The sequence below is a fragment of the Equus quagga genome, chromosome 10, assembly GCF_021613505.1.
Source record: "Equus quagga isolate Etosha38 chromosome 10, UCLA_HA_Equagga_1.0, whole genome shotgun sequence".
Lineage (NCBI taxonomy): Eukaryota > Metazoa > Chordata > Mammalia > Perissodactyla > Equidae > Equus > Equus quagga.
The window spans coordinates 6013386-6026192 of record NC_060276.1 but is presented as its reverse complement, the minus strand read 5'-3'; the positions used below and the strand labels follow the sequence as shown (position 1 = coordinate 6026192).

Sequence of the window (12807 nt, the reverse complement as noted above, 5' to 3'; positions counted from 1 at the left end):
TCCATAGAAGGAAGAGAGAAAGTTTTAAAGATTTGCTCCGCCCACACACACTCAAAAAAACACCAGGCCCAGATGGTTTTACAAGGGAAACCTAGCGAATCGTCAAATACCAGTTTGTCCCAATGCGTTATAAATTATTCCTGAGCATTGAAAGGAAGGAAAACTTCCTAACTCCTCTCATGTAGCAAGCATAACATGGATATCTAAATCAGATGAAGGTAATATCAAGAAACTAAACTATCGAACATCACCCATGAATATCAATGCAAAAATGCTAAATAAAATATTAGCAAACAGAATCCAAGACGATATTATGAAAATAATACACCATGATCATGTGAGATTTATTCTGGGCTTGTAAGGTTGGTTCCATAATAGACTATCCATTAATGTAGTGTGTTAACAGATCTAAGGAATCAAATCATATGATTGTCTCCATAGATGCTGAAAAAGGCCTTTAACAAAATTCATTATTCATTCTTGAAAAAAACACTGAAGAAAATGGTAATTTAATATGTGACAAAGGTATTATCTCAAATCACTGGGGTAAAGATGGGAAAAGTTGGACTTTTTCATAAGTATTCTGGGAAAACTGAGAAGTCATTTGAAAAAAAGATTAATTACATCCACATCTCACGTAAAAAACATGAATAGACTCCAAACGGATTGGGAGCCAAATGGCAAAAATGAAAACATACAAGTATATTGGGCGAATTCCTCTTTAGCCTTGACTTAAAGAATGCCTTTCTAAATATGACTCAAAATCTAGAGCCAATAAAATAAAAGATTGATGAATTTGACTACATACAACTAAAAAATACAAGGCAAAAATACTATAAACAAAGTCGAAAACAACTGAGAAAATGAGAGAAAGATATTTGCAATATATGCCACTGACAAAAAGACTTATATCCTTATATAATAATATAATCATATCCTTATATAATAATAAGGAACTCTTAAAAATTGAGGGGCAAATGATCAACAACCCAAAATAATAACGGGAAATGGAAAAGAACAATTTGCACTCACAGGGACACTACTCACATGCACGCATGCATGTGCACACACACTTCCTTGCTCTGCCGAGAGAATCTAGGAGCAATGATACTCCAGCAGCAATGAACACACCTTGTGCCCAGATCTTAGTTTCTAAACACTTTGCTCTCATAAAAGGAATCAGGGACCCTCAAAAAAGTGGTGGATTCCAGAGCTGGGGCAAAGTAAATACAAGATGAGCCTGGAACATTTTGTGGTAACTAAAAAGAAGGAAGTGCTCAAAATGATAGGTGCGTCTTAAAAGGAAAACAGGTTCCAAACTGAAAGAGCTCCCAATGGCCAAAGATGGAACAGTCTGAGAAACAAAACAAATAATGACAGTATTGCATTATAACTCATAAATTAAGTATATAAGAGTACACGGTAATATAAATCATTCAATAAATGGGGGTCAACTCTTCCTGAGAGAACGATGCCAACTAACAAATGTAGAAGGAAAGAGGGAAATAGAAAATCACCATGAAAACATCACAGTAATAGTTGTTGCAGCAAGATCCACTGATGGATGTTAAAACTAGGGGGCAAGAATTTGAGGAGATACAGATTATTTCCATAGTCTCAAAGTGGCTTTCCCAAGGTATTTACTAATTACAAAGGGAAAAATCATTACTTTAGGGTGGAGAAACCCAGTAGACACTTTAACCAGGTGATCAAGTTTAACGTCACCAGTGATAACACGTTAGGTTGCATCACGAATCCCATGATATAATGCACTGAGAAGAGTACAGTGTTATTTCTGTGATATTCTTCCCAGAAATGAATAACTTCAATCTAATCATAAGAAAACATCAGACAAACCCAAATTGAAGGACATTCTTAAAATAACTGACCAGTTAGCTTCAAAAGTATCAAAGTCATGAAAGTCAAGGAAAGACTGAGAAACTATCCCAGATGGGAGGAGACGAAGGTGACAGGACATCTCAAGGCAATGTGAGATCCCAGACTGGATTCTCGAACAGAAAAAATGATCTTTGGAAGAAAAGTGGTGACGTTTGAATGATTTCTGTAGTTCAGTTACTATATTGTACCAATTTTAATTTCCTGGTTTTGGTAATTTCGGTATGGCCATAGAAGATGTTAATATTAGGGGAAGTTGGGGGAAGGGTATACAGCAGCTCTCTCTACTTTTTTTGCAACGGTTCTGTAGTCTAAAGCCATTTGTAAATAACAAGTTAAAAAAAGACAGACAAAAATCCCCACCCCCCCCCCCCCTTCTGAAGCTATCATTCTGATGGGGGAAAAAAAATAAAGAATAACAATAAGAATATAAATTAAAAAAAAAAAAAAACGGAGCCTACCCTCCCGGGAAATATAGCGAAAAGCTGGGCGAACGCACCGTGTTAAGCCCTCTCTGGGGAAAACAGACTTAAATTCCTGCACCGTCACAGATTCTGTTTGCTGCCTCGAGTTGCTGCAATGGTTCTTTTAGGAATCCTTACTGAGTTTTCCACGTTAGTATGAATATATGGAGCCCTAAAGAGTTTGAATCAGATGTAACAAGGACATTGTTCCTGGCTTCCCTGATCGCTTTCATGACCACTTTCAATTTCCTCTGACGGAGTCTTCCCTAAATCATCCTCTTCACCTCTTCCCAGGAATATATCTCACTGAGGAGATGTAACTAATTTACATCTCTTAGAGAAAAAAAGGGCAGATTCTTGATACCCAGCGGGGATTTGCCCTGGGGGCTTCTGAGGAGATCCTAGCCCAATCTGAGCACAGAGTTAGCCTTTGTTTATATGAAAATTTATTGCGTCTTTTTTTTAATTTAAAAGGTAATACAGGAGAATTATAAAAATTTTTGGAAAACACAGAAAAGTTGAGAAAGTAAAGTCACCCAAATCTCACCTCCCCCCAAAGACTACTATTTACTTTTTGGGACATTTACTTCCAGTCCTCTTCCTACGCCTCTGTGTTGTGTCGTTCAGGATCACACTGTTCATATAATTGCGTAACGTGCACTGTACCTTCAGAACAAAACTTTTTTTTCGGATTATTACAAAACTTTTGCAAACCTAACTATAATGACTGAACAATATTTCTTCGTGCAGCTGTGGATTCAGTACCCCCCTATTTTTGTGTATTTCACTTTGTGGACTTGCTGCTCTTCTAGAGGCTGCCAACTACAGGTGAGTTTTTTGGAGAAGCACGTGATGGGGAGGAGTGAGCACCGGGCTTGAAGCAGGAGACACAGGGTAGAATTTTGACCCTGTTCCTTAGAAAACTTTCAACTGTGTTCTGCTTATTTTCCCCCTCTGATCTTTTTCGTTAGCTGCAAAATGCCCTGATTCGTATCCTCAAATTTCCTTCAAGCTCTAACATTCTATAATAAGAATATTTTTTTTAGTTAAAAATTTTTGTGAGTTTTTCGGCAATTTCCAAAATTTTACGTGTCCATCTATCAACATTGATATTGATATTTACATGTTGATGCATCAAAGTTTATATAGGACGTATTTATATAGTTCAAAATGCCAGGTAATGCTACCCACACAGTCATTTTGCCAGTAGGCACACTCTGGCACCTGGGAACTCCAAAAAAACTTTAAAAAGTCTTATATGTTATCCCCTGCTTGTGTAGAAAGTCTCTGTTTATTCATCACTATAGCCTGTGTGGTCTTAACCGCATTGATTGTTTGCTGTTGAAAGTTCTGCTGCTGGTCCAAGAGGAACACCAGGTCCTTGACTAATGGACTCACCGGGACAACTTTGTTCCCTATTTTATGGTTATCTTCGGGTCTCATGGAGATTGTGAACTTCTTGTCCCTGTAAACTGTCCTGATGACTGTTCAACCTTAGAAAATGCTAACTGTAAACAATTCCTGCAGAAAGTTTCTGTCGTCATTTTATCAGTGAACTTTGAGAAAGGACATTTTGCGGAGTGCTATGCATGGGTTCTAACTGGCGACTTGGAGGCCTATTAATATAAGTTAATAAATCTGAAAAAAACCCACCCATTAAAAATGTGCTTTAGGGGCTGGCTCCGTGGCCGAGTGGTTAAGTACGCGCGCTCCACTGCGGCGGCCCAGGGTTCGGATCCTGGGCGCGGACATGGCACTGCTCGTCAGGCCACGTTGAGGCGGCACCCACATGCCACAACTAGAAGGACCTGCAACTAAGATATACAACTGTGTACAGGGGTGTTTGGGGAGATAAAGCAGAAAAAAAAAAATTGGCATCAGTTGTTAGCCCAGGTGCCAATCTTTAAAAAAAACACGTGCTTTAGGCTGAAGGCAGACACTCTAACCAAAACTGTGGCACATGAAAATGGAAGGAAAAGACCAGGGAACACGTCCATCCTTCACTATCTCTCGAGTATGTGATCAAAAGATTAAAAAAAGTTTCTTCACACATAGCACATTTGTTCCTGATGCATTTGAGATGGATGAGCAAAGTAAGCAAAAGTTTTGCCTGCTTCAGATATAAAATATGGTTGCTGTTTGGTCTAGGCGAAGCATTTGCCCAAACCCAATCCAGCCAATCAAAATGGGGAGGGAGGGATTGTATCCTGATAGAAATCGAAGGAGGGATATGGGGAAACAGAGAGCAGGCTGCGTGTAGGCCCCACATTGGCAGGACTTTCATAACCCACATGTACTATGTAAAGGATACCATGTTAGAGAAAACATACATTATTGATGAGATTAATGGAAAACAAAAGTACAGCCAGAACATTTCCCTCTCCAGAGCCTGTGGCTTTGTTTTTGGTTTTATCCTTTAATTGAGAACTACTTTGGCACCTCAGACTCAATAGAGTCAGGATAATTCATTCCAGGAAAACCTGCTTTAAATAAGGTAAATTGCATGTGTTTTCTAAGTAGAGCTTACCATTTTTTCTTTTCAAGCGCTGCTATGGGGCGAAGTGTCTATATAATGCGGGACCTTTCGGCGATTAATGAACACTTATTGATGATTATTAACTAGAGAGACTATTAATATTTAACAACAACAACAAAAACAACAAACAAAACCTCAACGATTCTCTTAGAGATTCTTGGATGGAAATTTGCATTGTTTTACCAAAGGGTAAGATTTTCCTTAATTAATAGTTCAAATAACAAGTATTTTTATGATGTAACTAAAAATGATGTAAAATGCAATGGTTTAAGATTTCAGGACTGCATGCATGATTTGGGTATTCAACTGAGACTTAGGAGACCTGGTTATGGTTCTGACTCTGATATAACTAGCTATGTGATCTTGGTGAGCAATCCAGGCCTCTGTTGGGCTAGAGATAATAAGGATCCTGGTAGTGCCAATACTCTATGATTCTATGATATATAAAACTAAGTGATGGCTGAAAAGAAAAAGACTATATTAGGGGCATCATCCTGCTGATAAACTTAAAATTTAAGTAATAAAATGTCATGATCTAAGTGAAGTCACAAAGTGTGGTGAGTTGACATAAGGAAGTGCTACTGAGGCTCAAGTATGCCACTTTGAAGTGCAGCTCAGTGAGGGATGTGGCTCTCTTCTTGGCTGTAGTCTCTCAGAGGCCTGGGAAGAAACTTTGAACTGGAGGACGCCTTTTAACTGGACCCCTCATAGCAAAGCAAAGTAGACCATCTGGTGGAAATGGGTAGGACCTACTTGCCTCTTCACTGTAGATTCCAGTTATCGTTGGCAGTGGATCCAGAGGGATCTGACTCACTGAGGTGGCTGTTTACATTTAGAGAAGAAAGAGCCTAAGTGGGGTCACCGGGTAGGCGGTGGCAAGCCTTCTCAGTGGTGTGTCTGCTCTGGTGCAGGCCGACCCTGGGTCTTTCCTCCACCATCCTGATCTGGTGTAACTGCTGTGAAAGGAGGAAGGAACCACCACCAAGTGGCAAGGCAGCACAGGCTCTTTGGAGCAGCAATTCCCTGAGGTCAGGCGATTAGGCAAAAGATCTCCATGCTGAGGCCTCTGCTCTCCCTTCGCCCATGGAACAACTGGAGTAATTGTACCTCTAATGGCCGTTCCTGAAACTTTCAATTAGAAGATGAATAAGTTCTGGGGATCTAATGTACAGATCTAACGGTAACTATAGTTAATAATACTGTATTGTATACCTGAAATTTGCTAATAGGGCAGATCTTAAGTGTTCTCACCACACACACACACAAAGGTGACAGTGTGAGGTGATGTGTTAATTAGCTTGATTGGGGTAATCATTTCACGATATACACATATATTAAACCAGCACTTTGTACACCTTAAATATATACAACTTTCATTTGTCAATTACACCTCAGTAAAGCTGAAAAAAAAGAATAATTCAAAGCTTGAGAGGCTATCAAATACATTTTATTTCCTGAAAATAGAAAGGCAGAAGGAGTAAAAATTTATTTTAGCCAGTCATTTCATTTCTTCTGATGACATTTCTAACAATTTGACTGTCAGCAATTTAATAGAAAACTAAAGGTTTCACATGATGCTAAGAACCAGGAAACTTTAAACAAAGACACTGATTTAAAACTCTTTTGAATGTTTCAATATGAAAATCAATGACCTGAACTCCCCCCCAAAAAATGATTACTAAGTAAAAAGAAGTTTATACTTTTTAATATTATTTTAACAGCACCAAATGTGTAACTTATTAACCAGGCTCTAGAACCCATGGCATGTGTATCCATTTTCCAAGCAAATAAACAAAAACAATAAATGAAAGAAAACCCTGTAAACACAGCCAGTGCACTTAGCACTGCTGATCTCACCTGATGGAGAAGCTTCTAGACACCTGCCCTAGGGATGCCGAGAGCACGCGTTCGTGTGGGGCTTTTTACCATTTACAGAGCACTTTCATATACATTAGGTTCTCTCTCTGGCCTCTGGGAAAATGCTTGACTTCCCTCTGGAATCTAGCCCTTCAACCCTGCAGAACGGGCTCCCCGAAAAGACTCTTGGCAGTCACGCTGCTGCATTGGTTGATGAAAGCACCCCAGGGACAGGGCTCTGAGCGCCAGGAAGCAGATTTCTCAATCACCAGATCAAGAATGGAAATGATGGATCTGGGTAATCGAGGTGACTCTTCACTTTGTCTCCCGCATCACTATAAATTACCGGTCTGCATTTGGCCGTGGACTAGGGGTTCGTATCAGGGGACTCCAAATCAAGGAGCCCTAGAATGTCAGAGCTGTAGTGTTTCCAACCCCCTTAGTTTATATTATAGACAAGAATGGAGCCCTAGAGAAGTTAGGGGAGAGAGCCATGGATTCGCAGTTCCACAGCAGCACAGTCTCATGCAGGAGAGAATTCTCTATGGCTGCCTCACAGCCCGCCACCATGCACTCCTCCGCAGTCGGCTAAAGCGGTATCTTAGCCCCAGATTTCTAATCTCCAGGAAAAAGACCCATCTGAGTCTCCTTAAACGATGAAGCAAGAATTGCTCCACCATCTTCTTGCTTCCTGTTGCCTATCTGACTGACTTTCTTTAATATGAGGGCATAGCTCAGCCAACTGCCTTCCCCCAATTCAGCCGCAGTTGAGATCAGGGAAATTGCACCACGAGAATTTTTTTTAATCCAACAGTTAACTGATGCCACTGCAGTCCCAAACTCCCAGGGTGTTATAGTTCACTGGAGTGGCCCCGGGACTCTAAATAATAATGTGGTAAGAGAATGAAAGCTGGACTTGGCACCCAGATGACCATGTCCCAGCCTCAGCTGCTCAGCTGTGCCACCTTGCGACCTCGGTGAAGTCACTTACTCTGTTTCCTCAACTGTTGATGAAGATAAAGGCCCTGTCTTTGCTTACCTTCTGGGGCTACAGTGAGATGAAACCCTTTCTGAACGCAGAATGAAGGCTGTGGGGCAGTGTACATTAGTACATGGGCTTTGGCAGCAAAGAAACTTGGTGACAAAGCCTGGCTATGGCACATATGAGCTCTGTGACTCTGGGCAAGTGCTCAGCCTCTGGGAGCCTCAGTTTCCTCTTGCAAAATAGGTATAATACTAGTATCTACTTTAGCGAATCATGTTGATGAGTGAATGAAATAATGTATTTAAAATGCTTAGCACAGTGCCTGGTGTGCAATAAAGTCTCAATGAATGCTGTCTCCTTTTATTGCTTGACTTCCCTCTGGAATCTAGCCCTTCAACCCTGCAGAACGGGCTCCCCGAAAAGACTCTTGGCAGTCACGCTGCTGCATTGGTTGATGAGAGCACCCTAGGGACAGGGCTCTGAGCGCCAGGAAGCAGATTTCTCAATCACCAGATCAAGAATGGAGATGATGGATCTGGGTAATCGAGGTGAGGAATCATGAGAATGCACCATATAAAATCAGAAGAGCATCACCTTCAAGTATGGTAAACCTAATTAAACAGATGATTGACAAGGTCACATGGTATTTGATATTTAGGACTTTGGAAGATCTCTGAAATGGGGTCATTGTCTACAGTAACTAGAAAACCCCGGAGTAGGGATTTTCAATTGTGATCCATGATTGAGATCCAAAGTAATCAGTGGTAGAGCCAGGAGTTGGAAAAAAATTAGGTATGTATATTCATGAGGCTCATCCTAAGTTGGGAGAATTGTCCTGACCCAGACTCAATTTGAAATCAGCTCATGGGATTGCCACATTCACAGAGACTGGTTGGGTAGACCCTAAAGGGGACCACTACGTGTCAGATCCCGTGCTAGGCTTTGACAATACAGACCCAGGCCCTACTCTCACGAGGCTTAACGGGACAAGCAAGTAGAGACATTCTGAGTTTAGAAAAGATGGAAATGCTCCTCTGACAAAGATCGTTCCAGATATCACAGCCCATGTGTGGAAACGGCCCCAAGTTCAGAGAGGCAAGTCGGTCCATTCCCAGCTCACGACAGCACCAAGGCTGCTCTGCCAGAGGAAAACCCAAAGTAATGGGAAGTTGGTGCCTTCCAGAGGAGCCCACGGAATTCTTTTAGACGAGCTGTAGCCTTGATCACAATTTCTGCCCAGAAAGTAAGTCAGCCTGGCTGCACCAGGTCAGAAACAAATGCTTAAGTTTTTAAGTGGAAATCTGAGGGGTGACAGGATGACGCATGTATCATACGCTGTCAATTTGTTCATTTCCTGGAACTGACGTGCACAGTGAAACTTTCTTAAATTAATCTTAATTTTTAGACACTCTCTACCAGAAGCTTTGTGACAGTGCCTTTACTACAACTGTAAGAATGGAGATTTCAAGTTCTTTGAAACAAAGATTAGTACCTGGAGACTCCAAATTAAACTCCTTTAAAGTAATTCAAGTCAAAAATCTACTTTGGTAAGTCTGAGAATCAGCATTTTTATAAAATTCAGGCTCTTTGGGGGCCGGCCCCGTGGCTGAGTGGTTAAGTTCGCGTGCTCCGCTTCCCGCAGCCCAGGGTTTCGCTGGTTCAGATCCTGGGCACAGACGTGGCACCACTCATCAGGCCACGTTGAGGTGGTGTCCCACATGCCGCAACTAGAAGGACCTACAACTAAAAATACACAACTATGTGCTGGGGGGGATTTGGGGAGAAAAAAGCAGGAAAAAAAAGAAGAAGATTGCCAACAGTTGTTAGCTCAGGTGCCAATCTTTTGAAAAAAATAAATAAAATAAGTAAAATTAAGACTCTCAAAAAATGATTTCTGGTTTTGCCTTAAGAGATTGGGACAAGGAGTCTTAATTTTGATTCTGTCCTGTGTGGAAAGATGGCTTTCTGTTGGCTTAATTGTCCTCCCAGTGGGTTTCTTTGGGTTGGGGTTTGTGACTGGAGGCCATTGGCGAGGTGTGGAGGGGGCCATTCAGAGGGAATAGGAGAAGCCAACAGAGAGAGGAGAGTCAAAGGGGAGAAGGTTAAAACTTCTGAGCTGTTAGGTTGAACTGAGAATTGTGTTGCCACATCAGAGAGGGGCTTTTCCAGGCAAAGCCATGACAATAGGCTGGCTCAGAGGAATCTTCTGCCTTAGCAAAGATGCCCCTGGGAGTGGAATGCGAAGGAAGCAACCTGACCCCTAGGGACTAGAGGACGGAGCAGCTGCAGCCATTTGACAGCAGCAGTTGGCCCTGACTCCAGATAGCCGTTTTACCTCCTCTTGCTACTGCCCTCCCTGCAACCTGCTTTCCCTTCCCTCCTGCTGGCCTGGTGAAGGAAGCAGGGGTTGGATGCATATCTGAGGGTTCACTAAAGAGCTGAGTTCTAAGTCTCCTGGCCCCATTAGGGCCGGGGATGGGCAGGAGGCCGAGAAAGGGAGGAAGTGCGCCTTGCATCAGAGAAGGCAAGCTTCTACCCTGCCCAGCAGCTGATGCTCAGACAGGGAGCATGTGCTGGGCCTAGGCTGGCTGGCTGGCCTCAGGGACAGCCTGGCCCCTTCAGTGCTGTCTCTCTCAGCTTCATCCCTGTTCCAGGAGGGTGGCTGGGAGTGGGAGCTCCTTCCACCCAGCCCAGCCTTCCTGCTTGGTTTTGATCTCAGGAAGGGAAAGCCCCTGCCCCTCTTTTGAAGCAGCAGCCGGCACCACTTGTCTCTTCTCTCCTTCCCGCAGGCACTTCTGTTCAGAGTGCTGCCTCTTGCTGGCTCCTTCTGCTTCTGCTTGGTCCTCCCGCTGATTGGGAAGAAAGCGCACCAGTGGGGTGATGGGGGTCTGGAACTCTTAAAGGAGCAGCTTTGTTTCTGTTGGAAATTTATTTACCTTGCACATTATTTTTTTCTATCTTTCCCCAATCAATCAACATAACCTGGTGAGAAAAGTGAATCAGATACAAAGTGATCATAATCACCATTTAAATGTTAATTGTAGATACTCTGGTTTTCCTCTAAGGATTTTTCTAGCAGATCAGGCACTAGCTCTGGCAACAATCATTATTAGCAATCAAATCCAATTCGAGGATCATTTACTGAGGGCATAAAGGTTGGGGGCCACAGACCTGAGTAGGGCAGTCCCCACCATCTCAAGGATTCACAGTCTAGGGCTGAAGACTGGAACTCCAGGAATAAACAAGGCACAGAGAGAATGTGAAAATCCCTGACACCATTTTTGCCAGTAGCTCTTTTGCCACCAAGTCTTTGACCAGAGGAGTTTAAAAGTAGCCAAACTGACAAGCAATTTGAAACGTCGTCTTTCCTTGGCTGCCCATTGGTTGATTTGCAGTCAGTCCACTAGTATTTGTTAAGAAGTTGGTCCTATGCAAAACAAACAAACATTTGAGCAAAGCCTCCCTGGATGCTAGAGCTGCAGTATCTTAGAACCTTGTTTCTATGTTGGTGATGTACTTTTTTCCATATGAAGAATGGGAGAGAGACTAAACTCTGGGGCCCTTCAAGCTCAGATTCTGAAGTCATCCACTTCTTCCAGCTGTAGCACTTTCTGCAGGATTGTGCCCTAAACGGGCTTCCCAGATTCTAGGTTCCAATCTGGGTTCTCCCTCTAGGAGAAATGTCAAGAGCTTGAGCAAATTACCCAGTCTCAGTGCTTCAATTTTTCTGAAAAAAAAAAGAGTAAAGGAAAACTATTTGATTTTGACAATGTGAGAGAATATTAGAGAAGCATATTCAAGTAGAGAGGAGAATGCCAGAAGGGCAAGAGCCGAATGGTGGGAGGATCAAGTCTCTCTGTTTCTGGATGGGGAGAATGAGCCCCAGAGAAAAGACTTGCTCAGAGTCACACAGAGAGCCACTGACAGAATCAGAAGCGGCACCCTGCTCTGTCAATGCTCAGTGTACCGCTCTTCCGAATAAAGTCCTAGCCTTAGGATTTCGAGAATGCGCCAATACTACTCCCTCTGTATAACGACATGAAGAAGGCAAATGAGACGTCCACACTCCAGAGTGGTCCTGCTCCCGAAGTGCCTGAACCGGGTCCGGCCCTTTGACATCCCTTTTCGCATTGGAGGCCAGGAAGCCTTTCCCCCGAGGGTAGAGGGTACTGACTGCAGGGATTCACCCCGTCCTGGATCACCAGTGGAGGCTGAAGGGAGGGAAGAGGCTACACGTGGAGAGAGACGGATTCTTTTGCCAGAAGGGAGACAGGCAGCTGGAGGGTGGGAGGGTGGGCGCACACACAGTGGTTTTCCCCTTTCCCAGAGGAGAAAAGTGCAAAAGTCTTTTCCCCAAGCCACGTGGTGGCTGTGCGGGAAGGTGATAGTGCAACCCAGTTCCCCAGCGTCCTAGCCCGGAACCCAAGGATCACACAAGGGCAGTCATTCGTGCCTACCCTTGCAGCCCACGGAATCCAGGGCCCAGAGCTTGCAGACCTACTGGGTGCCCGCCGCGCTCTGCAGATGGACAGGGCACTGCGGCATGCCTGGCCGGCCTGGGTGCTGGCACGCGGCGCTGCGGGGACGGTGAAGGTGACCGCCTTCTCCTTCCCGGCCCCGTGTGCTCTGGGCTGCGGACCCGAGGGATGCGCCGGCCCGCCAAAGTTTGCTCTGGTGCTCAGGGGCCCGAGGAGTGTCCCCAGGCAGGGACTGCGCGCCGGGCAGTGGGGGTCGACCCTCACCCCGCGAGAGTTTGTGCGCTCTTTTGTGGTTCCAAATAGTAACTCCCAGTGGTGGGAGTGGGCACGGGTTCAGAGACGGGGTCCCCTTCCCAGAGCCTGCATCCTGGCCCCGCCAGCCCCCCACCTACATTTCTGAAACTGCCCTTCGGGCCCGGGCCCCGGCCCGGGTCCCCAGCTCTGCGGCCGCTCAGGCCAGCTGATTTTGACAGAGTGGGGTCCCGGGCGGCGCGGGCGGGCGGGGCGGGCCCCTGCCAGATCCGGGGATGATAACGTGCCGGCTCCATGTCGCGGCTTCGGGCTGTCCAGGCTCCGCCCCCTGTGAGTGTG

The 12807-nt window shown here is 44.2% G+C and overlaps 1 protein-coding gene across 1 annotated transcript in view; it reads left to right on the top strand.

The window, feature by feature from the left end:
• Positions 1-12762: 12762 nt before the first annotated feature.
• Positions 12763-12807, top strand: part of LOC124245895 (AF4/FMR2 family member 2-like) — a 180028-nt gene continuing 179983 nt past the window's right edge. Inside the window, exon 1 of the mRNA XM_046673714.1 lies at positions 12763-12798. Within this exon, the coding sequence (XP_046529670.1) occupies positions 12763-12798 (36 nt within the window). The remainder of the gene's footprint in view (positions 12799-12807) is intronic.